This window comes from Aethalodelphis obliquidens, unplaced genomic scaffold (genome assembly GCF_003676395.1).
Source record: "Aethalodelphis obliquidens isolate GAN/ISIS:26980383/991018 unplaced genomic scaffold, ASM367639v1 scaffold45, whole genome shotgun sequence".
NCBI lineage: Eukaryota > Metazoa > Chordata > Mammalia > Artiodactyla > Delphinidae > Aethalodelphis > Aethalodelphis obliquidens.
This window is the reverse complement of record NW_020837989.1, coordinates 14,653,703-14,678,032: the sequence shown is the minus strand read 5'-3', so window position 1 is coordinate 14,678,032 and position 24,330 is coordinate 14,653,703. Positions and strand designations below refer to the sequence as shown.

General features: G+C 40.7%; 1 protein-coding gene across 10 annotated transcripts in view; it reads right to left on the bottom strand.

The window, feature by feature from the left end:
- The window catches only part of NR3C1 (nuclear receptor subfamily 3 group C member 1), a 131,196-nt gene extending 110,194 nt beyond the window's left edge, over window positions 1-21,002 (bottom strand). For 3 of the 10 annotated variants that reach the window (XR_003427756.1, XR_003427755.1, XM_027081731.1), the window contains exons 1-2: window positions 19,547-19,972; window positions 15,930-17,141 (exon numbers count right to left, since the gene is read on the bottom strand). Coding sequence is in view for 8 of the 10 variants with exons in the window: in XM_027081731.1 (XP_026937532.1) it covers window positions 15,930-17,128 (1,199 nt within the window). In the remaining 2 variants the exon portion in view is untranslated. The other 7 variants (XM_027081738.1, XM_027081739.1, XM_027081735.1 and 4 more) reach the window with 6 other exon arrangements.
- Window positions 21,003-24,330: the final 3,328 nt, after the last annotated feature.

The following is a 24,330-nucleotide window of genomic DNA, read 5'->3' as shown; positions in this document are numbered from 1 at the left end:
CTCTTTAGGACCATCCACTTCTGAGTACTGCACTTCACAAGCCTGACGAAATTTTCTTCTTTCCAAGTAACTGTCCTTCCAAACTAAGGTTCTTTCCTTAGCACAGTCTATTTTTGTTGGTTTGGCAAACATGTACTGACATGAAATTAGCATTAATGTTTCGGGAAAATATCCCTGGATCCTAAGTATATTTGGGGAAGCTGGTTTCCCTTGGTTTATGGTTGAAAATTGTCTTTGTAAAGAATGAAATTGGGAAATGATCCAAAAAAAAAAAAAAAAAACCCGCAAAGATTGAAATCCATAAATACCAGTAGCTTAGCGTTAAAAAATACTAAGGGCTTCTAAACTAAACACTTTCGTTGTCCACACTAAAATATTTTATTTATCATTAATCAAATAAGTACAGTTGACCCTTGAATAACATGGGGGTTGGCTGCCAACCCCCATCACGCAGTGAAAATCTGAGTATAACTTTACAACTGGCGCTCCATATCCCGTGTCCTTGGTTCTGCATCTGTGGATCCAACCAACGGTGGACTGTGTAGTACAGTAGTGCATACTCAGATTTTTTTCAGTAATAGAAGTGGACCCTCAAGATTCAAACCTGTATTGTTCAAGGGTCAACTACATACCCAAATGTTCTTTTCTTAGAATACTGTGTAATTATTAAGCATGAAAGGTGGCTGAGGTACAGACAAATCACCTGACTTGTGTTCACACCCTTGGCTAATGCCAGAGGTGGTTCCGTCTCAGTTTTCAGTTTTTGAGATCACGTACCCGGTACCCTCCTAGAAGAGGCAATAAGAACTCCAGCTAACGTTTCTGATTGTCTGGATTCTGAAATACCTGGCTCTTTGTGTGAGTTGAGCTAATTTAATTTTACCATATATATGTGTGTTTGTGTGTGTGTGACCTTTTCTATTTCTTACTAGTAGGATAGAGAGATTTGTGTCTAGTTGCTACCCAATATGACAACTGTTTTCAGCACGAGGAAAAGAATTCATGTGATTTTATTTCTAGGTGGCTCCTTTAATTTTTTAAAAGCAGTCTACTTAGAACTGTTAATGTGGGATGATACTGTTCGTTTCCCTATCTCATGTAACACCTGATTTAGGTATGACAGCTCCCCAATCTGATGTTAAGGCACCCAGTGTGTCTAAGAGGGGCCAGAATTCTTTTTTTAAAATGTAGATTTGGATTGTGTCTAATGTTACAACTCTCACCCCACGCATCACAGTGAATCCTACCCAAAGAGACCTATGGATTTTTCTCTCTTAACTATGGGTCTCAGCCATTCTTTTCTTATAGGGAAATTCCCCAGTGAATGGTCACTTCATTTTGAGGCCACAATTAGCCAAATATTCCTCTTCCGTTCCCTAACACGCTTTCCTTCCTTTTTATTCTAAAGAAGTAACTGAGTCTTACACCTTGAGTAGAGTATGGGAGCCATGAATAAAAGCAATTATGTAAGTACTTAGCACAAACCTAACCTAACCCTTTCTTTATAATAAATTACACAGGTGAATTAACCATTACTGAGTGCCTACCAGGAAGGTTAAGTTGTGCAGGACTGCAGAAATAAGTGATAGAGCTGGAATCTGAACCTCAGTCTCTGAATTCCAGGCTTTTATCCTTTTGGTCACAATGACTCTGCCTTTCCACCCTGGGCAAGTTTCATAAGCAATTAGAATATCACCAACCGAAGGATCACAATTTCAAATCCACCCAATTCCCATAACTATTGGGACACAACGCAAAAGAGGACCCCTCCCTCTAGTCATGCCCTTTGCAGTGTAACTTTGCCGCTCCTGCACCTCCTGCCTGAATCTTGACCTGGACTTATAACTTGCTTTGACCAATAGAACCTTTGATAATAGGTAGAAATAAGTCTAGGCTTTAAGAAGCTTTGCATGCTTCTGCTGGTTCACTCTGAATAAGCTCTGGAGAGCCTGCTGGATAATGAGACAGGGCTGTTAGCCTTCATCACTACAGTCAACCAGCCAGCTGCCGCAGACACACTGAGTGAGCCCGGCCGAAATCAGCTGAGCCTGGCCAGAGCAGCAGAACTGCCCAGCTGACCTGAAGACTCATGAGGAAAAAAAAAAGGGTATTATTTTAAAGGCATTAAATTTGGGGATGGTTTGTTATAGAGCAAGTACTACCTGATACAGCTATCAAACAAATTCACTTTGAGAAAGCAGAGACAGTGAAACAAAGTTGCTCCTGAAAGATGGCTCCAACACGGAAAAGCTTGTTGAAATAGAATAAATTTAGATATCAACATGAACAATTAGGTATTTGGAAATCTACATCCAGAAAGTCAAGTCCTTTTAATTGTGAGATTTAATTCATTTTGAATCATTAAAAAACTATTTTCTTAAAGTCCCTCTTTGAAGTAGAAACTTTATACTGTAATATGACTTTTAGAGAGTTAATATTCTCTTTAAGAAGAAGCTAAAGATACATAAAGAGATCAGATGACAGAAGCAATGAACTTACTTATAAAACCACAAAAGTTTGTCAAGACGTGAGAGGATTGCTCTTCTTCAGACAATTATCCCGATTTACCTTAACGGAGTTCCTAAGAGGTTCAAGTAGTGGAAGAGTGACTCAGAGTAGAGGAGTGTGGTGGGGAGGGAGGATGGAGTGGAGAAGAGCCAGAAGGGAAGCACTCTGCACTCATTTTAACAAAACATCCATCACATATGCATTTTTCAGTTCCTCTTCAAACTTACGGCCAAAAAATCTGATAATGGTACCAGAGGTGAAAGGCTCCATTATGTAACTAAAATTACTTAGTTTGAAAGTTAAGATCACAATGAAGCTAGTTTAAGAATTACCTTAATTAAAAACAGCTTATGAATAGCACGGTATGGCATAATGGACACAGTCCTCAAGCAGGAACCTCTGGCATTTAAGGAGCTGTCTAATCTTAGCCATGTCACTAAAATTAGCTAACAGTTCACAAGTGCTTTACAACTGCCAGACACTGTGCTATGGGGTTTATACCCATTATCTCATTGTGCCCATTTTAAAGGTGAGGGAACTGAGGGCTTACAGGGTTACAAACTTGCTCAAGGTCACACAACTGTTAAACAGTCATACCCAGAGAATTTGATTGCAGAGTCCTAATTCTTACCCACAGTACTGTCCTAACTGTACTTGGCCTTAGTTTCCTCATATGAAAAGTGAGGACTGGACAGAAAGACTGGCTTCCGCTGAAGTGAATGACAGGAGCACACTCCTTGGTGGTTTGTGTTTTAGGTAGTGATGGGGACTGGCACCCTTCCTGAACAAGGAATGCCCTTGGCATACATGCCAACATCAACTACTCTGTCTATTCCTTTGCTGCTACACACAGATACAGAAACGGTGAAGCTAGTTTGGGAAACAGGTCTATCACCAACAAGCAGTCGCCCTCCCAGCAAAGGTCTGGCTGCCTTTGGGCTTTCTCTTCAGTGCCTGGCAGAATTGGCACTAAATGCTGAATGAATAGATAAATATTCCACAGCCTCTGCTGGAAAGAGCCTGAAATCGGACACCATTGTTTTAACATTTCCTACAAATATTTTAAATGTAACATCCATAAGACCATAAGCTTCACAAAGACAGAAACAACACTGGCCTTGCTCGCTGCTGTATCCTTTGCAACTTGACTTGTGCCTTGCATATAGTAACTGCTGAACACAAATGTTGTTACTGTTATTGCTGGCACTGGATTCTTACAGTTCCAAATTTGCCCTGAAAGGGGTAAAATATATGACTAAAGGTAAAACCACGTTATTTGCTCTTCTTCTCTGTGGTTCTTTGTTTAAAAAGCCAACCTAAACTGAGTATCTTAAGTGCTAAGTGCTGTAGCATTAGCTTTGCTTGTCTTAAAAGAATGGATCTAGTTGAAGAGATAAATAATAAATAAAGAAAACAGTATTAATCCAACAAATAGTTATTGGGCACCTACTATGTGCTGTATCACTGACTTAGATATAAAAACCTGTATGGTTAGTAGTTGCCATTGGATACCATCAGATGAAGGAAGAGGCTGCTATGGGCTGGGCTACATAAAAGAAAGTGTACGAAGTCGAGTGGGCATCAAGCTGGTCTAGAAGGTTACACAATGTTAAAAGCAGAGAGGATGAGGCTGAATTCCAGACTGCAGCAGTCCTCAGCTACATCATATGGCACGCTGGTATGTTGTGATCAATTTTAGGACTTGTGGCAGGGAATCTGTTATTAATAATGATTTACGTATTTTCATTATAAAGCAAAAACACTGCCAGCTTAGAATGATTTGCTGTAACCCTTGTGAAAAGTAATTTGGAAATACCTGTCAAAAATGTAAGTGTATGTACCCTTGATTCAGCAACCCTACTTTGGGGGAATCTATGTTTAGAAACAAAGTTGCTATTTGTAAGGATACACAGAAAAGGGTGTTTATTGCAGCCTTGTTTGTAGTGGCAAAAATCATGAAACAACCTGAATGGAACATTGTACAACTAATTAAAAAGAATGGGATCTACATCTGTTTATCTGGAAGGATGTTCAGCGTGTACTGTTAGAAAAGCAGGCTGCAGAGAAACTGGTATATGATGATCCTGTTCTTGTTTAAAAACAAACAACCCAGAACGCTTTATATGTGCGTGTGTATGCTTATATGATTATACAGAAATGTGGAAGGGGAAACAGGAAAGGAAAGGAAGGAAGAAAGAGGAAAGGAGAGACAATGAGGAAAAGTTTATTACATTTTCTTGGTATAATTTTGCTGAAGGGAATGAACACATCATTTTTGTAAGTTTTGAAAAGGCATTTGTGAAAATAGTAATAAACAAAAACCATCTTTAGAAGAGCCAATTCACAGACTATCCTATGATCTCAGTTACACTCAGATGTGCTTTCCTGGATATGACAGATCAGGATACAGCTGCATGAATTGTGCATAACCCACGTTCTCCAAGGGTTCTGGAGTATCCACGTGGCTGCTATTTGGCGTATGGGTTGTGGTGGAAGGAAGATGGAGAACCACAATGCTGTAAGTAACAGAATCACAGGCATTTTTTGATTAGGGGAATAACAGTGAAAGCAGTGTTGCAGTCAATTAGAACGAGGGTATGGCCAGTTTTTTTTTGTTTTTTGTTTTTCTGTTGTGCTGGCTTCTCCGGGAACAGAAACTTAATTCCCCCCTGGTTTCCTGCCTTTGTCTCTTACTCCTCACCCAGTGTCAGGGTCTTTGTGGTCTCACAAGCATGTTTCTTATTATCCACTTCAATATTTTCAACTAAATTTGAAAGACTGATTAAGATCTCAAACTCAGGGTTTCTTCCTTTCTTTCTGAATTTAAATAACTAAATTAAATCTAGTTGTGTTATTGTTCCGTTTAGGATTTCACTTTGAGACTTCTGAGGACGTTTATACATTTTAAAGACTGGCTTCAACAACAGTCTCTCGTATTTATGATATTCTGTTCTCTCTCTTCTATCCTAGTTGACTTGACAGCATATACTACTCTCTCCCGCCCCAATTTAAAGTTGTTGTCTCCTAATTCTCCAGCTGTTCATTATCTTTTGTGGCTGCTCTCTTTGGATGCCTTCCAGAGCACTGTCCTTGGTCCTCCCCTCTTTTTTTCCTGAATACTAAAGCAGTTCATTCTTAAATGACCACATCTGATTTTCTGGCTTTAGCTAATACCTACTTACCTTACATTTTCTCTTTTCTGTGACTGTCTTTACCATATTAGGTTGAACTCTCCTACCACTCTTAGTGGAAGAGATAACTTATCTTACTAACTTTGAATTGCTGCTATATACCATAGATAGAAGAAGTCAAAACTATAGGTAGAATAAGTCAAATCTAAATAAGCTGAAGAACGATAATCTGGAAGTTCAAGCAAAAATAAGATACCTCCTCTCTTGGAGTATTCAGTCATTATACACACAGTTATCTGAAAAATGGGCAAATTGATTTCTTGCCTGACTTGTCTAGATAAATCAACACAAATGTACACATTAGATGTCTGCAAGCATAACCTCAATTCTTAAACGAGTGAAAAACATAAAGATGAAAGCTACAAAAGGTTACTAGCTTAAGCAGGATAAATTTTAAAAGGCCAAACCTCAAACTCTTCGTTTCAAAGCTTTGGTTACCCTAATTTGTCCAATGGTAAATGTACCAGAGTTGTTGTAAGACACTGTGAAAGAGCAATTCATTTCAAAGTCTTCGAGCCAACTTAAAGGCTGACAACCATTAAAAATAAAATTCTTTATGTACACTTTGTCTCTGGATACATAAGCGCTTACCCATCTTAAAACCTGTTTCCTATCTGGAGAAGATAACCTGGGCTACCATCTCTCGCAGTGATACTATCTGCTGACATTTCCTTTCTCTGGAAAGACAGGAGCGCAATCCATCCTTATACATCTTAGTTTATATGTCAAGTTTGTTTATTCATACATTCAACGTGTATTTATTGAGGTCTTACTATGTGCTAGACACTCTTCGACTTGCTGGGATATAGGAATAAGCAAGGCAGACAATATCACTGCTCTTATGGAACTCAGGTTTTCAGCAGGTGAGCAGATAAGACACAAACAATTAGGTATATAATGTTGAGGGGAAGGGAAGAGTATGTGAAAGATGCTACTATTTCAGATAAAGCAGTCAGAGAGGCCTCTCTTAGGAGCTGATGTTTAAGTGGAGACCTGAATAAAGTGAGAGAAAGAGCCATGTAGATATCCGGGAGGAGAATGTTCCCAGGCATAAAATGCATCAGGGGACCTAAAAAGAGGATTATGCTTCTTCTAGAGAGTTAGGAGATATTCTTAAGTGACTAGAAGAAAAAGAAAGTCTTACACCAAGGGGGTATAACCTGAGGTTACACACTAAGCACGCAAATCATGTTTTCTCCTTGTCTTATATCATGTAATGTATAGGATGACAACACTGTACATATTAGTTTCCTCCACAGGTGACGAAGTCTCCTGCTGGCTCATTCCCAACTACTCATTCCTCATCTAATCAGCTCATTCTTTCCATCTGTCTCAGACTCCTTGTTACCGCCTTTTTATCCCAAATAACTGAATCAACTCCTGTTTCCCATGTATCCACACACTCTCCTCCTCTATGAAGTTTCACTTATGCCTTCTGGGTAAGTGGACATTTCAAAAAGCAAAATGGATGTGGAAAGTTGTGGGGTGGGGTGCAGTGGGAGGCAGGGTGGGACAAGTATGAAGATCTCGAGAAGATCTGTGAAGTCACGGTTGGGGATATCTCTCTTCTTTATCTCTGGATGCCCAATGCCTAGCTCAGTAAGTGTTTGCTGCTGCCAGGGCAGTTGGAAGGACCTTTGAGATGTTGTAGTTAACCTCCCACTCCACCCATCTCAAGAATTCCCTTCCTAGGACAGGCCTTTGTGGCTCGTCCACCTATTAACACAGTGTAACTAGGCTGCTTATATATTTCCCAGTATTCATACAGAAGCACTTAGGCATTCGAAAAATCAGATTCAACCAGACACTGGAACTGGCATTTAGAACTTCCATTTTCTTCTTCCATGGATTTCTTAGTTCTAACTTTTTCTTCCGGCTTCTCTGTTTTCTCTTTCAAATAGTGTCTTTGGTGCCCCCCAAAGCACCGCACAGTCTTGTTAAGTGATTATTATCTTGTTAAATGATTACTATCAATTAAAGGATCACTCATCCCTAATACATTGAATTAGAGATTATTTCACCTATTTTTCTTACCTTTCCTTTAGAAACATTTCTTCTTAGATTATATTCAAAACCTAGTACCCACTGACTGCACCGACACCAGCCCACTGTATGTGTCTAGTGATAAGAAACTGCCACTTAACGTGTTTCTGTACTCGGTTCTTTGTTATCTAAAGAGATTTATATCTTTGGTTTAATCCACTAAATTTTTCTGCAGTTTTTTTCAACCACTTTATCAAAAAGAAAAAAGTTAGTAAATAAAGTCAAGTGAGCTTCATAATTCTCCCAAATTTATGAACTTAGGATAAATTTTGGTATTCATTATAGTCAGAAGCTCTTTTTCTCACAGCTTCTCAAATTAAAGTTTCTTAATGACAAAGGATCTTTGCATACTTGATTTTACAAGAATACCAGACAGTAAAACAGAAAGGGGGGTATTCTGCGTTTATTTAGAAAAAGATAACAATGTGATTGAAGTTATCAGTATGGCTATTAAGTTTAGATGGCGTTGAAAAGCTAACAAAAACCCCAAACTGAAAAATATATCAATGTAAAAAAGCGATATTGGCACTAGAAAGTTTTAAATATATTAGTCCTTATAAAACTGGGATCCATGACCCTTCCGGGATTATACATAGTAGACACTGAAAGAGTCTCAGTGCTTGATAAATAGGAAATACCTCCATAGGCACAGATGTCCCAATGTACTTAAGCCAGGGAGGGTCATGCTGGTTTGAGCTCAGTAGACTTTGCAGAGCTTTAAGAATTCCACGTTGAATTTTTATAGTACTTTTTAATTTTCAAAGTAAGCAACCATGCATAAAACTCGCAAGCAAGAACGCTGGGTGCTCTCCCTATTTTACAGAAGCTGAAACTGTGACAGGGAGCCGTAAGTGACTACACAAATGTATGCAAGACAGCAGAGAGGCATGATCCCATTTCTCCTTTATATTTTGTTTACAAATTCACTGATGACAAATAAAAATTATTAAAGATCCAAGAGGGATTTCTAACACAATATCAAATATTTCCCTTCAGATCACTATTAAGTATTCCTATGTTTTTCTTTTTTTCTTTAAATGTCTCAGATTTCCCCACCTATAAAATTAAGGTAAATAACAGCTGCCTTCAATACCGCAAAGCTAAGGACAGAATCAGTAACAATATAGAAACCAGAATTAAAAATCTTCATAGCATTGTTAAGAGGTTTAAATGACATGAATGCATACAAAGTCCTTAGCATAGTGGTGCCACAAAATTAAAGATTTTTAATAATCTTTTTTCCTAAGATTTTTAAGGTTAAAATATATAGGAAAGAATATGGACAATATAGTTAACTTCAAAGTAACTTTCATAGAATACCTACCTCATCTGTATTATGTTTCAGATCTCTACAACTAGAGACTAGATGTTGAGAGAAGCCTGCTGAGGAGTTTAGACTATTGAGAATTAGGTATTCAAAGTGTGATACCACTAACTAATTCTGTGATCTTTCTCTAGACACTTTCTATAGGTCTCATTTCCTCATCTCAGAAATGAGAGTGTGGGGAGTAGATGAGCTCTCAACTCCCTTTAAGCTCTAATCTAAAATCATTGTACCAAACATAGAAAGCAAGCTTTGAGAACCCAAGAGCCCCACCTCTCTGGCTCTACCAACAACAGTGTTTACATATTATTTTCTATGTACCACCAACTATGTTATTTTAAATTATTATTTCATAAAAATACCAAATCTGGGTTCATTCTTGTCTTGTACTTCTTGATAATGTACAAAGACCCAGTTTTAGTATATCATTCCCTACCCCAGTTGCCTCCTTCACTAAAACAATAGGTTAAGAAGATTGTAGAATTTTAGAAACAGAAGTACACACACGTTTTGAAAATAATTCATATATAATTGTAAAGAAAATATTTTGACTCTAAAACACCTAATTACTCAAGGTCATAGATTTGTTCAGCTCAGCCTTAGAACTCAAGTCTTCTTCTTCCTTCTACTATTTCTACTATTGAATAACTAAATTAAATTGTTTGGAAGGGATTTGAAGATTAGGAAAAAAACCCACCAAACTTGCAATTTATATCATCTTAAAATTAAGAAAACCCTTATCCCCAATAATTACAAAAGCACAAAAACAGTAAAACAACAACAAAGTAAAAGTGTCCATAGCAAACCGGTAGAGCTTTACAGTTCAACATGTGACAATCATAAGGTCATAAGTCACTGCATTGCCCCAACCAGCATGAAATAATAAAGCATGTACTAAGTTAGATGTCATTTCACAATAGCTTTAAAAAATTGGCTATCAAATATACTTTCATAATAGCCACAGCTAAATATTAAGAATAATTATGAAATCAACTAGAATAAAGGTTAATTTTATTGTAAAAAGAAAAGTTAACATTTATTGCAACAAACTGTATGTCCTAAACACTGCATACTTAAGTTGAACTCTCAAATTGTTAAAAAAAATTAAAATTCCATGTAAGATAACGTGCTAAACATTTACAGCTAATCATATCATTAAACCTTTCTCTCCCCACAGATATTTTTGGAGCGCTAACAGCGTGAAAGAAAAAAATTTTAAAATAGGAGGCTTTCACTAAATTTGTTGTATTATAGATAGTTTTAATCTCGCTGAAACTTGCTCAAAAGAAAGTTTTAAAGCACTCAAAATTAATATTTGAGTTACTCTGGAAAAGTATGTTTAAGCATGCAGCTCTACTAAGATAAGTCATTAATATTTAAACTGGCCCAGAGATAAAATTAGGTGATGACACATTTCCATTCAAAATAATTGGCTTTAAGGACCATATTGCAATATAAATAGTTTAAATGACCATCTGGCAACTGCAGAATCCCATAATTTATTATATATATGTAACATAAATAAGAACTTATTTCTTTAACATTCCAGCAGAAAAATATGCAACCCATGGAAATATATTACTAGAGAAGAGGGTTGTACTCCATAGTCAGATGACAGTGTATGTCAAAGTGCACTAGGAAATATAAAGTGGTTATATCAACATAACACATCATCCTTGTTTCAACTACATGCCAGTAATTAGATTGTTATTGATTAAATAGCAGCCTATAAAAATGGGGAAAATATGAACTTGATCTTAGCTGAAATAATCTAAAAGGAATTAAAATCTCCATTCCATCTTTTTTTTTTTTGGTAATAAAGTATAGCAAAAGACAACAACGTAATCCTATAAACATCAGGGTTATATTGCCACAATTAGCTTTAGATTTTTACCTCAGATAAAAGAAACTAAATTGTAATCCTGAAACACAGCCCTAAATTTTTCTTTTTTTAGTCCTCTGACTTCATGACAGCTGATCCAAATTGTTGGTTTTCGGAATTGCTCTTGATGTTTCTAAACTTATCTTCCACCTTTCCACATCTCCACCGCCCCTCCCTCTCTTGCCTGCCTTCCCCCAATACCCTTTAATTCACAAACTCCACTGGAAACCCGTATTCAAGGGACATTTGTGACGGTAGTGAGGAATAAAAAGGCAACCTGTCAAAATTAGGTGTCTGGGGGTTGAAATCACTCTCTACAACTAATTTTTGAACCACTATAAAATTGCTTACTTTCTAAACTATAACTTACTGGGTAAAATCAATACAAAAATTACCATTAAAACTCACACTCTAATCCAGGCTAACATAAAAATGATCATGCACAATTCAAAGAGAGAGGAACACTTAACAGATATTTTCTCTTTTTTTTTTTCCCCTAAATGGAAGTTCCCCATAAGAATATTTTTATTTACTTGAAAATACAAAACACGAGTAGAACAAGCCAGAAGGAAATGAGAGCAGCTGGCTCTCTGAAGTTACAGAAGTAAGGAGAGCATGGGCTTCGAAACACTTCTATAGAGGTCAATAAGTAGTTGATTTTTTTCAGTTATAGTTTAATTCAACAAAATATTTCTTGAAAATTCTTTTGCAACACGATTTACCAATATACATTTTCCTTGACTCAGAAATATGGAAGCAAGTGCCCATTACTTTGGCAAATACCTGTAAAAACGGCATTACACAATTACCAGGATATCCTCAGAAGGGTAAATGCTATTAGGCACAAACCTATTTTGTCTATTTAATTTGCTCAGATAAACAGCAGTACATAATGAGAACTTACTGCTCAGTAAAATTAGGTGTGATCTTAAAAGTAAGAAAAAGTAGGTTTTAAGAAATGTCCCAGGCTTATTTTAAACCCAATGTAAATTAAGATTTCCTAACAACTAGCCTATTTCAATCACCTGCAGGCCAGTGTGGATTAAGACTTATAATCAACCAATTAATACAGATGTTCTTTCACATTAGTCACTCATACTAAAATAAACCCTTTTGAGTCAATCTCTCCTTCACTAAAATCTCAAAAAGCCCCTAAAGTGATCTCTACACACATATGAATTTTACTACTATTACAATTTGCATTTAAGCTACATTTATGGAAGGTATGTTTCAGAATAGGTCTTTCATAAAATTTATAAACAGTCAACATAATGTTGAAAGTGGTCAGATTAACTAAAATATCTGTAACATCAATAGATAAAACCAAAACAGCATTATAATACAATTTTATCAGTTATAAAAATATAATGGAATAGCCAAAGAAACATCACAAGAAGTAATTTCAATAAAATCTGACCACACGCTAATCACACATTTCTATACTGGAGTCATTCCACACTAAATTGACACACCTGAATACACAATGTGTTTTACCTTGTGTTTTTTTTTTTTTCTTTTACTAATAATATAGCCATAAAGAAGTAGAGGGTTTTAAGAAAAGGAAAAGATTATCATAAAGCTAAAAATACACAAAGAGCCAAAAGCAAATCTCCTTTAACATTCAGAAATCGTTTTATGAGTGAATATCAGAAACATTAAGGTTAAAAAAGACACTGATTGAAACACTCACTGCCAGAACCTCTGGAAGGAGAGGAAAAAGGAAGTAAAGAAAGTATCCATTAGAAAGGGGGAAAATCAATAAAAATCTCTTCTTTATGCCTCCCTTCTCTGAGAAAACATTCAACATGATGTTAATAAGAAAAATGAAAAAGGGACAGAATTTGCTTCACTCATCCTGTGCTTGTACAGGTCTTCATTTGCATTATGTTAATAAAATTAGACACAGGTGCAATTAATAATGAGATGTTAAAATCTACATAAATTTTCATAGCTTCATTAAATGGCAACCAACAGAGCCCTAAACTCCACCTAAGACTGAATTTACAAATTCATCTTGCGTCATTCTTTCTCTCCAATAATCATACCCTTCAGAAAATGATCAACTTTTTAACACTAAAGTTTCAACATAATCCCAATAAAAGCTCTAATTCCACCTGAAACCATTTACTTCTTTGCCTCTTTTCAGCAGTTTCACCATTAATGCTCAAGTAAAACAATGCTGAAAATCAAATCATGCAGAAATCTGCCTTCATCAATGTTACACGTTTATGCTAAATTTACTGAATTTCAGAATTTAAAAAGCATATTAAGGTAGAATGGCTAGTTCGTTTTACTTAAAGAATGTATTTGAGTATCAATGAGGTTTCTCTTGTTTTACTATCAACGAACTTAAACCTTAAAAAAAAACACTTTACTATGCTCAATCATGACACTCATAATTTTACAATTTAACATAATAACTGGATGTTGTGCTATGTTGACACATCAGAAGGAATTGCCTTCCCTCCCAAAACAGAGTGTAAAGTGACTTTTTTCAAGCATACTAAGAAAAAGCAATTTTAGGTGACATCTTAAAAAGTCAAATTACAATTTTTGCTTTAAAAAACTTAAATAGAAGGCAAGTTATTAGTGGATTTAATATTTCTATATCTAAATTCAGAAAGTCAGTATTCAGTATAGTTGTCTCAACATGTTGATATACCTGCTGATTACTCAGGGTCACTGGCCTTAATGTTTGGCTGGAACCAAAGTAACATATAGAGAAGAGAAAGCAACCAATTTTAGTTATATCAAGGCTATTGTTTGGAAACAACAGGCTAATTCAATGATGGTAAAAAAGAAACATTGTTTCAATTTATTTGGAAGAAGCTTTGTTCTGGGTAATCACAGTTCCCAATGTTAATCCCATAAGGTACAAAATTTTCAAACTTTCTCAAACTATCCTGTAAAGATATTATACCTTTTCATTAGGACACAAACTACTGATTATAATTCCAAATCACACATTGGCATAAAATAATCATTTCACTGGATATTAAAGAATCTTGAAAGAGCCACATCATCACTGCTTTGTCTACTATCATATGGCTGTTATGAGGCTGACACACTTTAAATGTTATAAACTACTAGAAAAAGTACTAAAATGATCTTTAATGATTTAAGGATAACTATATTCATCTAAGACTTACTCTCCAGATCCTAGATTCTATAGGGCTTAATGAAAGTTCATTGTGAATGGAAAATGATAAGTTCTTGTTCCATGCCTTTTTTGTAGTAAGGAAAATGATAACATTACCATGCTGATTATCAGAACAAAAAGCATTAATAATCACCAAGCTTTTCCTAAGATATATGATTTTTCTTTGTACGATTCCATGTTTTATAAATCAATGTAAGTTTCCTACAGAAAGCTTAGTCAAACCAACTGTACTTACTCTTTCAAGACAAACAAGCACATTCAATCATCAATTCCACTGCCAAAAATTTGAGATTGAAAAATTTAAAACACAGCATGTCTTTTAACGTTTAAACACAACAGCTTATGCGATAACATCTCAAATCTCCTTACTGAAAACATTTTAAACCTTCAATTCAGAATGATAGCAATAAAAAGCTGAAGTGTTCTTCTAAGTAAAAGATAATTATTATTTTAATAATAGATTAGTAGGTAGTTTACGTTAAGACACACAAGAACCAAGGATTTTTTTTTCTTTTGATAAGAAACATCTAAGCCTTTTAAAGGAACAGAACATAGCCTAAATCTAAGTCTAAATTTTTTCCCCAACAAGCAAAGCTTCCTACTTAAAGAGGAAAGAAAAGAGACACCTCAGTATTAGAATATACCTTTAACAGAAAAAGCATTTTTAAAGAGAGTTTTAAATAAAATCTTCAATGACTAGTTAATGTGAACACGAATATTTAAGAACTTACAGTACTTACATACAAAGAAATCACTGTGTCTACTATGCCCTTCCTCCTCCCTCAAAAAAACCCACTGATTAATCAATCAATCTTGTGTCTCTACAATTACATTTTTATATTTTCCTTCACACCTAAAATGTGATATACATTTATCTGAACTGGGGGTGGGGGTGCAGGATAGAGAACTTAACTCCTAGGAAGATACACCTACATTTAGAACTTTCTCCTGGTAATTACTTTTAACAGACCTTTTTGAGGTCAAATGGAAATGTCAATATACTTAAAAATGATGCAGAAAAAAGGAGACAGAGAAACAAATCAAACATAGCTGAGACTGAAGCTCAACAATGTTGGCCATCAGCTATCTACTTGAGAACTTGTAAGAACATTTGAAAGTAACATCAAGCACCGTGTTGCCACCAATTCCTTTCTTAAAGAGACCAATCAGCAGACACAACTTATCTGCTTTAGGTCAGGAACGCTGTGGGCAAGTCCCACGTCTAACACTCTCGTCAGGTACACTGCGCACTGACTGCATTGCTTTAGCAATCTCAGAACTCAGATTCTTCAAGGTTCAGTTTGAAGAAAAGGGTTCATTGTTAGTACTTCTAATTTTTAACCCTTTAATCTCCTCAGGCTAACACTTCACAAATGTACAAATACAGCACAACGTTTGATTACGTGAAGTATTACGGGTGTTTTTCATCGTAGTGTAAGAGCATATTCTAAAACAGCTTTAAAAATATGCACAATAAATATATATTTCTAAACACTATACCCCCTTGAATTTACATATTTTTTACTAAAGACACCTGTAAATGAGCAGTATTCTTTAAAATTTTTACATAAAAATTTCAATTACTGGCCAATGGGATACTAAATACCATTATTTCAGGGGGGAAAAAAAATACTGGGAAGGGTTTTGTACAGACCAATCACTTAGGTTTTCTACCATGCCTACTTTCAAGAGCCCGCTTAAACTTATTCACATGAAAAAGCACTTGAATTGTTGTCGAACACATTCAAATAAATGAATACTTAAATCTATCAATTGATCTTAAATGTACCATTCTCAAGAAACAGAAAGCGTTAATCTTACCTTGAATAGCCATTAGAAAAAACCGATCGACCGGAGAAGTTCAAAGTCCCTAAGGAAGTCAAGTTATCATCTCCAGATCCCTGGCATCTATTCCAATTTTCTGAACCAACAGGAATTGGTGGAATGACATTAAAAATAGGTTTCTGATCCTGCTGTTGAGAAAGGGATGCTGTATTCATGTCATAGTGGTACATCTGTCCCCCAGAGGTACTCACACCATGAACAGAAATGGCAGACATTTTATTACCAATTATATTTGCTCCAGAAAAGCTGGCCTGACAATAAACTGGGCCCAGTTTCTCCTGCTTAATTACTCCAGGGGTGCAGAGTTCAATAAAATCTTCTTTTTCTGTTTTCACTTGGGGCAGTGGCACACTGTTAGGGCTTGATAAGATCAGATCTCCATTATCCTTAATTTTAGGTTTAGTGTCCAGTAAGACAAGAGGCTTACAGTCCTCTTTTGAGTTTCCTTCCAGAAGGAATGGATCATCCTCTCCTGCCAAAGGAGAAAGCAAACAGTTTTCATCTATCAAGAGGTCTGAGCTCCAAGGGCTCTCACTTGTCTCTTTACCTGGGGACCCAGAAGAAAACTCCAAATCCTGGAGTTTTTTCCTCCATATGTCAAAGGTGCTTTGGTCTGTGGTATACAACTTCACATTACCCCCATTAGTGCCAGTCTGGCCCTTCAAATTTTGCTGTTCTGAAGATACATCAGAGTGAGTTTTTGGAAACTCCTTCTCTGTGGGGGCAGCAGAGGCAGCAGCTGATGCTGAATTCTTGGGGTTCTCTGGAACACTGGTCGACCTATTGAGGTTTGCGATGCTTTCTTCCAGAAGCCGAAAGTCTGTTTCCCCAGAGGAAAGGCTCATTTGGCCCTGCTGTGGGAATCCCAGGTCATTTCCCATTACTTTTGTCTCTGTCTCTCCCATATACAGTCCCATTGAGAGTGAAACTGCCTTGGACAGATCTGGCTGCTGCGCATTGCTTCCGGAGCCTTTTGGAAAATCAACCAAAAGTCTTTGCTGCTTGGAGTCAGCCTGAGAAGCAGCAGCCAGTGAGGGTGAAGATGCAGAAACCTTCACAGTAGCTCCTCCCCTTAGGGTTTTATAGAAGTCCATCACATTTCCCCTCTCTCGACTAAGCACACTGCTGGGGATTTCTTCTCTACTGGGGGGGCTTAATGATTCCTTGGGGTCCATCAGTGAATATCAGCTACAAAAAAAAGAGAGGGGGACATAATAAGCTATAAAATCACATTATCTCTGTGATCCGATTAGTAAGAGCCTGTTAAATGAACCTTTTAGTTAATTCCGAATCTAATTCCTTGTTATCAGAAGAGTAGATTCTGACTTCCGTAAAATAAAAGCCGTGTCTCCTGCTTGCATTCAGCGTGCCACATTTAAAAGTACAATGCAGTCCATTTGCACAGCTGAGGACAAAACTGTATCAAACTAAGCTTGGCTATTCATCCTGCCACTCACAAATTGGTAACTTTGTTAATCACGGACATTATAATTCATTACATCTGTTTATTCTGAAGGTTCAAGTTGATGTCAAAGTATTTAATTAAAAAAAAGGAAGTATGATCATTGAAATTCCTACCTCTTTTCAACCAGTCAAGGCTGTTGGCTTTTCTGAGAACTAATAAACATAAAATCTGATAAACACTATGCTAGAATTCTCTATCTCTAATTACTCCCAATTCCTCTCCTACCGGCTGGTCACACATCCAAACCTTTTAGTACAACCTACTGGTGAACCATGCATTTTACTTGGAAGATAAACAATGATGGTCTGCTCATCTTCCAATAGGGTAGGAAAAGGCTCCTATTTTTAACCGATATTTCTTACTGAATGTGCCTAATAGTGCCTGCTTTCAAATTTTGGACATATGAAATGAAACACACTGCATACAAGCTAACTAAAATTTAGATTTAAGAAGGAATGTGTAGTAGCTTCTCATTACAATATTTTAAATACGGTATAAGAAATATAGCTCTCTCAAACCCTTACAACACAATAAAATCTAGATGAAGCTACATTTTCTTTTAAAACTGCTTAAGACCCTCAGTATGAAATACTATTATGTCTCTAAATTAAGATTTTCCTTTCCATATATCGAAGTATTGAAAAACAAAGGGAAAAATAACCACCCCAGAACTGTAAAATCACATTCATATAAATCCAAGTAAAATAATACAATGCTCAGAATAATTCTCCCTGCATTCTAAACCTTCACCTATCCTAATTCTGAGCCTACTCTCAAGAGGGTTAGGTTGCTAGAAGATTGTTGACAATCAAGATGTTTTAAGAGGCGGGCAGAGACTTTGATAAGCATATTTGCGACAGTATAGTCAAATCCTGTCCAATGAAAGGAAAGTTTTCCCGTATAGAGACTTTAAGAAGCATAAACTTCACTGGCCCTCGCTAAAAGTGGAGCGTGATGAAGGTAGACAGAGAGGTGGGGACGTGCCACTACAAATCTTGAGGTTGAAGGTAAACTGCTTATCTCCCCGCCCCTCCGCCGTGTTTAGCTGATAACGATCTCTAAACACAAGATATCAAATGGAGCCTAATGAATTTCCACGCCACTTTGACAGCTGCCTTCAAACTCGAAACCAAAACAATACTTCATAAAACGAAACGATCCCTCAAACGATTTTATCCCCCCGTTTAAATTGCAAATAACCCTGTCACAGTAATTGGCCTTAATGAACCATGCCAAGGGGTCTTAAGCAGCATTACAAGACTGCAATTACCAAGTCTGCAACCTCAAAACGTCCGACTAGCGCTTGTCAAAAATCGCACCACGAAACTATTATGGTTCGGGAGGGTCTTCTTCTAAAAGGGGCCACTTCAAAACGTCAGGAGCGAAGTGATGCCAAGCGCTAAAGAACAAACCCTCGCGGGGCGTGGGGGGGGGGTAAAGAAAAGCGCGAGGTTAAAAAAGAAATATGTCCAGACCTGTTGAGTTCTTTCTCCGACACGCCCACTTCTACCAGATAACACCAGCCCTGGCCGAAGTCTCCGAGTAGCAGGCTGTCAGCCCCCTGCGTGTGTACACGCGCGCACACACACACACTCACACACACCCCTGCGCGCCCGCCAGAAAGGAGACGCACTGGAGCCTCGACACAAACCCTGCTCGCGCTCGGGCGCTCTAGGGTGGAGCGGACAGAGTCGGGCGAGCAGGATTCAGACGCGGCTCAGCGTTCACCAAAAAAATGGGTGTCTGGGAGGCCCCCTGGGAGGGAAAAGAAAAGGGACTTGGGGAAGAAGGAAAAAAAAAAAAGAGAGAGAGACCAGGATTCCTCACCAGCGAACGAGAGCCTGGAAACCCGGACGGCTCGACGAGGCTCCACTCGCAGAGAGCTCGGGTTCCTCCCCCTCGGCCAGGGGACGGCGGTCCAGGGAGAGGAAGAGGCCAGCGCTGTCACCCGCGCGCTGCCCTGTCGTCACCGTCCCCCGGCCCTCGCCAGCCCCCACCCCCACTACCCGAAGCTAATAAAACTTTGCAGGCTCCTGCGGCGCCCCCGAGCCGGCCTCCCGGCCCCGGCCCGCACCTCGGGGCGCGAGCGCCCGTGGGGGCCCAGCCCCCGGCCCTCCCCTCCCCTTACCTCTGCCGGCGGCGCCACTCACCCCACACCGTCCGCCGCTCCCACCGCAGCCGAGATAAACAACTTAGCGTGTGAAAGCAGGAGGAGCGGGAGCGAGAGATTTTTTTTCTCTCTAAAAAAAGGAAGTAAACAGCCGCCCCCTTCTCCATGGGGGGAGGGGAGAGCCCCTATTTGAGAAAGTCTCCCATTTCCCGGCTGACAAGCCAGCTCCCCGCCCCGCGCCCGTCTTCGCGGGCCGGGGCTCTCGGGCGCGCGTCCTCCGTGCCGGCGCCCCGCCGCTCCCGCCGCTCCGGCTGCTGCGTCTCTTTCCACCCACTAGAATCCGTCCCCGACGGGCGGGCGGTGACTGGGGCTCCCGTCACAGACTCGAGCTCGCAAAATGGAGGAGGAGGAGGAGGAGGAGGGGAGGCAGCGCGGACAAGCGAAAGGGCCGCCCGGCCGCTGCAGACGAGCGGGACCGAGCTGGGGGCGGGCGGAGGCGGCGCCGCGGCGCGCACACACTCGCACACACACGCGCTCCCACCCCACCCCCGGCCGCTCCCCGCCCGAGGGGCCGCGCGGCGGCGCGGGGAACGGTGCAACCTGTTGGCGACGCTAGGCAACTGCAGGGGCGGCCGCGGCCCCCGCCCCCACGCCCTCCGCGCGGGCCCCGCCACCCCGGCCGCGACGGCGCCTGCCCGCCCGCGGCCCCCCGGCACGGCCCCCGCCGAGGCTGCTTCCTGGGCGCCCGAGGCTTCTCCTCGACCCCCACCCCTCACCCCCCAGGCGAAAGGAGAGGAGGCGGCGGCGGGGGCCGACCTGGTCTTTCTGGGGCGGGCTTCGGAGGGAAGCCGAGTTTCTCTAGTTTCTCTTCTCGCTGCTCCTTCCCGCCCCAGCCCAGCTCTGCGACTCCCGACCCAGTCCGGAGCTCGCCCGGTCCCTCGGCAGCAACCGTCAGCGCCCCTGCGGGTGACAGCGGGCTGGCTGGGGGAGCCGGGGCGCGGCCCGCAGCAGAGCCGCGAGGGTGGTCCGCGCCGCCGCCCCCGGGCCGAGTTGAGCGAAGTGTGTCACTTCGCACGAGGCTACAGGGTTGCACGGAAACGGTGCAGCGGCGTCTCGGCCCCTCGTAGGGCCGGACGGCCAGACACGCCCTCTGGGGAGGCTTCAGGGAGGGGAGGGCAGGGAAGGGGGTCGGCGCATACATACTCTGGGCCGGGGGGGAGTCGCGTGCCGGCGGTCCCCCACCCCCGCATCGTCTGGGCGGCCCTGTCTGCAGCCGCCGCCGCGTGCTCGCACCGGGAGAGAAGTTGCAAAGCAGAACCCACCCTCCCCTGCGCCCCGACTGTCCCCCACCCTCTTCTCCGAGCCTGCGAGGCGGCGGCGGCGGCGGCAGAAGGAGGCACCGCCTGCCAAGTTCAACCCCCATCTCTCCCTCCCTCCTAGCGCGCTCACACTTGAAGGAAGTTGCACGCCAAATGCAAAACCTCCAGCGAACTGGATTTCTTTGCATTTTTAAATTATTATTTTTAAGGAAAGCGGGAGGTGGCAGGCTTAAAAGCAAGTTGCAAGCGAAACAGTAAGTTGCTTGCACAGTACGCCCTCCTTCCCCCACCCCAACTCCTGACCTCTCCTTCCACCCCCTTCGGGGCCCACGTCCAAGTTTCCCGCGGAGGCCCCTCCCCCGAATCTTGACATTTGCTGCACTCGCCTCAATGCGTCGCCCACCCTTTCGTGTTCGTGGGACCCCCATCCCTCCAAATAAAACAGAACACACGCAGCTTTAAAATGTCAGCATTAAACTCCTTCCAGCTCTTCCCGTTACGCGCCTCCCCCTCTGTCCGAGGGAAACACGTGGCCTGTCCCCAACGAAAGGGGAGTGGGGCGAGAGGAGTCCGCGCCAGTGGCCCCCGCCCCAGCCCCCTTCCCCAGCTCGCCGCGTCTGGAGGGCTTGGGCGACGCCGGGATCGAGCCGCCTACCTTGGGCGGCACATATTATGATTTGTGTGACTCGGAGAAAGGTTGTGCTGTGTTGCTTTAGGGGTTGGGGAGGTAACTTTTGCGACCCCACAGGTGACAGCGCTTGCAGCTGCAGCCGGGGTCGGAGGCTGCCGCAGCTCCACCTAGCTCTGCCCGGGCGCCCGGCCGCGCTCAGACTGGCGGCGGCTGCTCTGCCCTGACATCTTGCAGAGGATTTGGGGGGAGTGCGTGCCGGAAGCCGCCTGCCGCCATCTTGGTAAAGGCAGCTGACACCGACCGGCCGCGCGTCCACCATCTTGGCCAAGGTTCTCTCTAGCGGGCAGCCTAGGTTGCCCTCTCTCGGTTCTGGGGGTGTAGGCGCTGCCCCGTGTGTCGTTCGAGATGACGGGAGAGAACTAGGCTATTAGCGAGCCGCCCGCCCGGAGGCGATCTGCGCGGGCCGCCTCCAGATGATGCCAGGGCCGCCATCTTGGCAAAGGAAGATACGCTCACAGCCTCGGAAGAGAGAAGGGAACCAAGACCTTTGCCAACCCTCAGCCAACCCTGGCTGCTAGAACCCTCAGCCAGGAGAATTTTTATGAAGAAAGCCGAGCAACCCAGTTGTTAACAAAACCCCTCTGGATACAGACGAGATGATTCCTCTTTTCTTTCCCTTGGTTCAAGTCAACTGGAGGGAGGCCCCTGTCTTGGGTGCTCATAGTGGATAGTAAATGAGAATTGACTCGAGAACGCTACTTAGCCTACCTGCCAGGTGTCCTGCCTTCTGAGTCTCAAATATTAGAATCAGATGTCTTTGCTGCATTGGGTCCCCAAACAACCAACAGCTTCATGAAAAAAAAATCAAGACTCAAACCTACAATACAAAATGTTACACATGTTTTAAAAATGAGTTAAATAACGTACTGAAATGATCATCCTTGTACATCTGCTTAGAATAGTAGGAACTATTTATATATGTAGTATATTACATATAATAATTTGTACACATATATGTAAAGGGACCATAACAGATACCTAATCAAGTACCTCTTCCCATACCATAAACCTGTTGCATAGTTGAATCTGTGCTCTAAAAAAAATCCACCTCATCTCTCTTACCTGTTCACATTGTAGGTGGTGGATACCCTGCTTTTAAACAACATCCGCTTTTATAAGAGTTCCCAGTTAACTTTCTCCCCACTCATTTTTTCCTGCAGGTCCAGTGGATAACTTTAAAATGGGAGAGGACACATCATTTCAAATTAAAAATCACCCTTGAAAACACTTTCAATGGAGCAAAAGTGTGGAATTTTCCTGATTTTTTCTTTTCAGTGGTCTAAATATGCCTGTTAATTTTTTAATTTGATAGAAAAAAACTCTCATTCTTTAGTCTTGCATGCTCATTTGAAAGCATGCACAAACTGTAGATTAGCCCAGTGTTTGCTTTTCAGAGTTAGAATTGTGCTTTATGGCTAACATTTATTGATTAACCCAACAGACACATACACACACGTCTGCTGCCCACTTCTGCTGACAATAGCTGAATGGATAGGTATCACTCTAATTTTTCAACATGAGGAAACTGAGGCTTACAGAGCTTGAGGTGTATCCAAGACCACACAGCTAAGCATGGAGGATAGAAATAGACAATATTAACGAGATTTTTCTTCACTGATCTTGTAACTTCCATGAAAGAGTATGTAAATTCCATGATAGGCTTGCAGTAAGTGTGTATGGAATTTAGTTCAAGAAATGAAATCCAGTGTACCAGAAAAGACATGAGATTAAGCATTGTAATAACAACAGCAATTCTAACAGTAGTTTATATTTATTGAACTTCTGCTATCTGCCAGGCACCATTGAAAGTGTTTTATATATACTATCTTAAATCTGTAGATATGAAAATTACTAATCTGTAACCCTGGGAAGTTATAATTACTACAGGAGAAGAAATAGGATGAATCCCCGTCTGAGGGGGAATATATTTGATTGTCTCAGAAGCAAAGGTGAGAATGAAGGTAATATATCCAAACTCAATCAAGGCAAGAACCTTTTCTGTCTTGTTCATTGCTATATGTCCCACTCCTACAACAGAGACCAGTACGTAGTTATAGTAAAACATTCAGTCAACTAGTCATAATATCACTTTTACTGAATTGTTGTGGAGGCCAAATGAGTTAATGAAATGTGTACAGGTAGTACTCAAGATCCTCATTTTAACTGTCTTACGTTTAAACACCCGAGTACTCCTTCCTAAAACAAACAAAGACCTATTACTGTTTGTTCCTATACTGTCCTATACTTTGGTAGCACATTACAGTGATAGTTTGTTATTTCTGGATTCATTTGTTAAATTTCTGTGTCCTCCACTAGAATATAAAAGCCCTGTGGTGGCAGAGCCTGTGTCTGTCTTTTTCATCGCTATATCACTAGCGCATAGTAGGTGCCCAGTGGATATCTGTTAAATGAATGAGTGAAGGAAGGAAGGAAGGAATGGAAAGGGTCTGAGACTGTGTCCTAAGGTCAATAAAACCTTAAACCTGAATAGTAACCAAACCACTTTTTACATTTATATAGCAGTTGATATATTATCCAAGTGAGTTCTCCCATTTTGTTCATCTCTTGTATCATTTCTATTAAAATAATCCAGGCCTCACTGCCAGATTACTCCTCCAAATCAATGAAATCCTGTCATGCTCCTGCTCAAGTATCTACAGTAAATCCCTATGCCAGTGTACACAGATCTCAACTCCCATTCTGGTATGTACTTAAGACCACCGTTTTCACTTGCCCCTTCGTAGAGGGTAAAACCTTCTCACTGATGGGACTGGACTGGTATTTAATTCAAT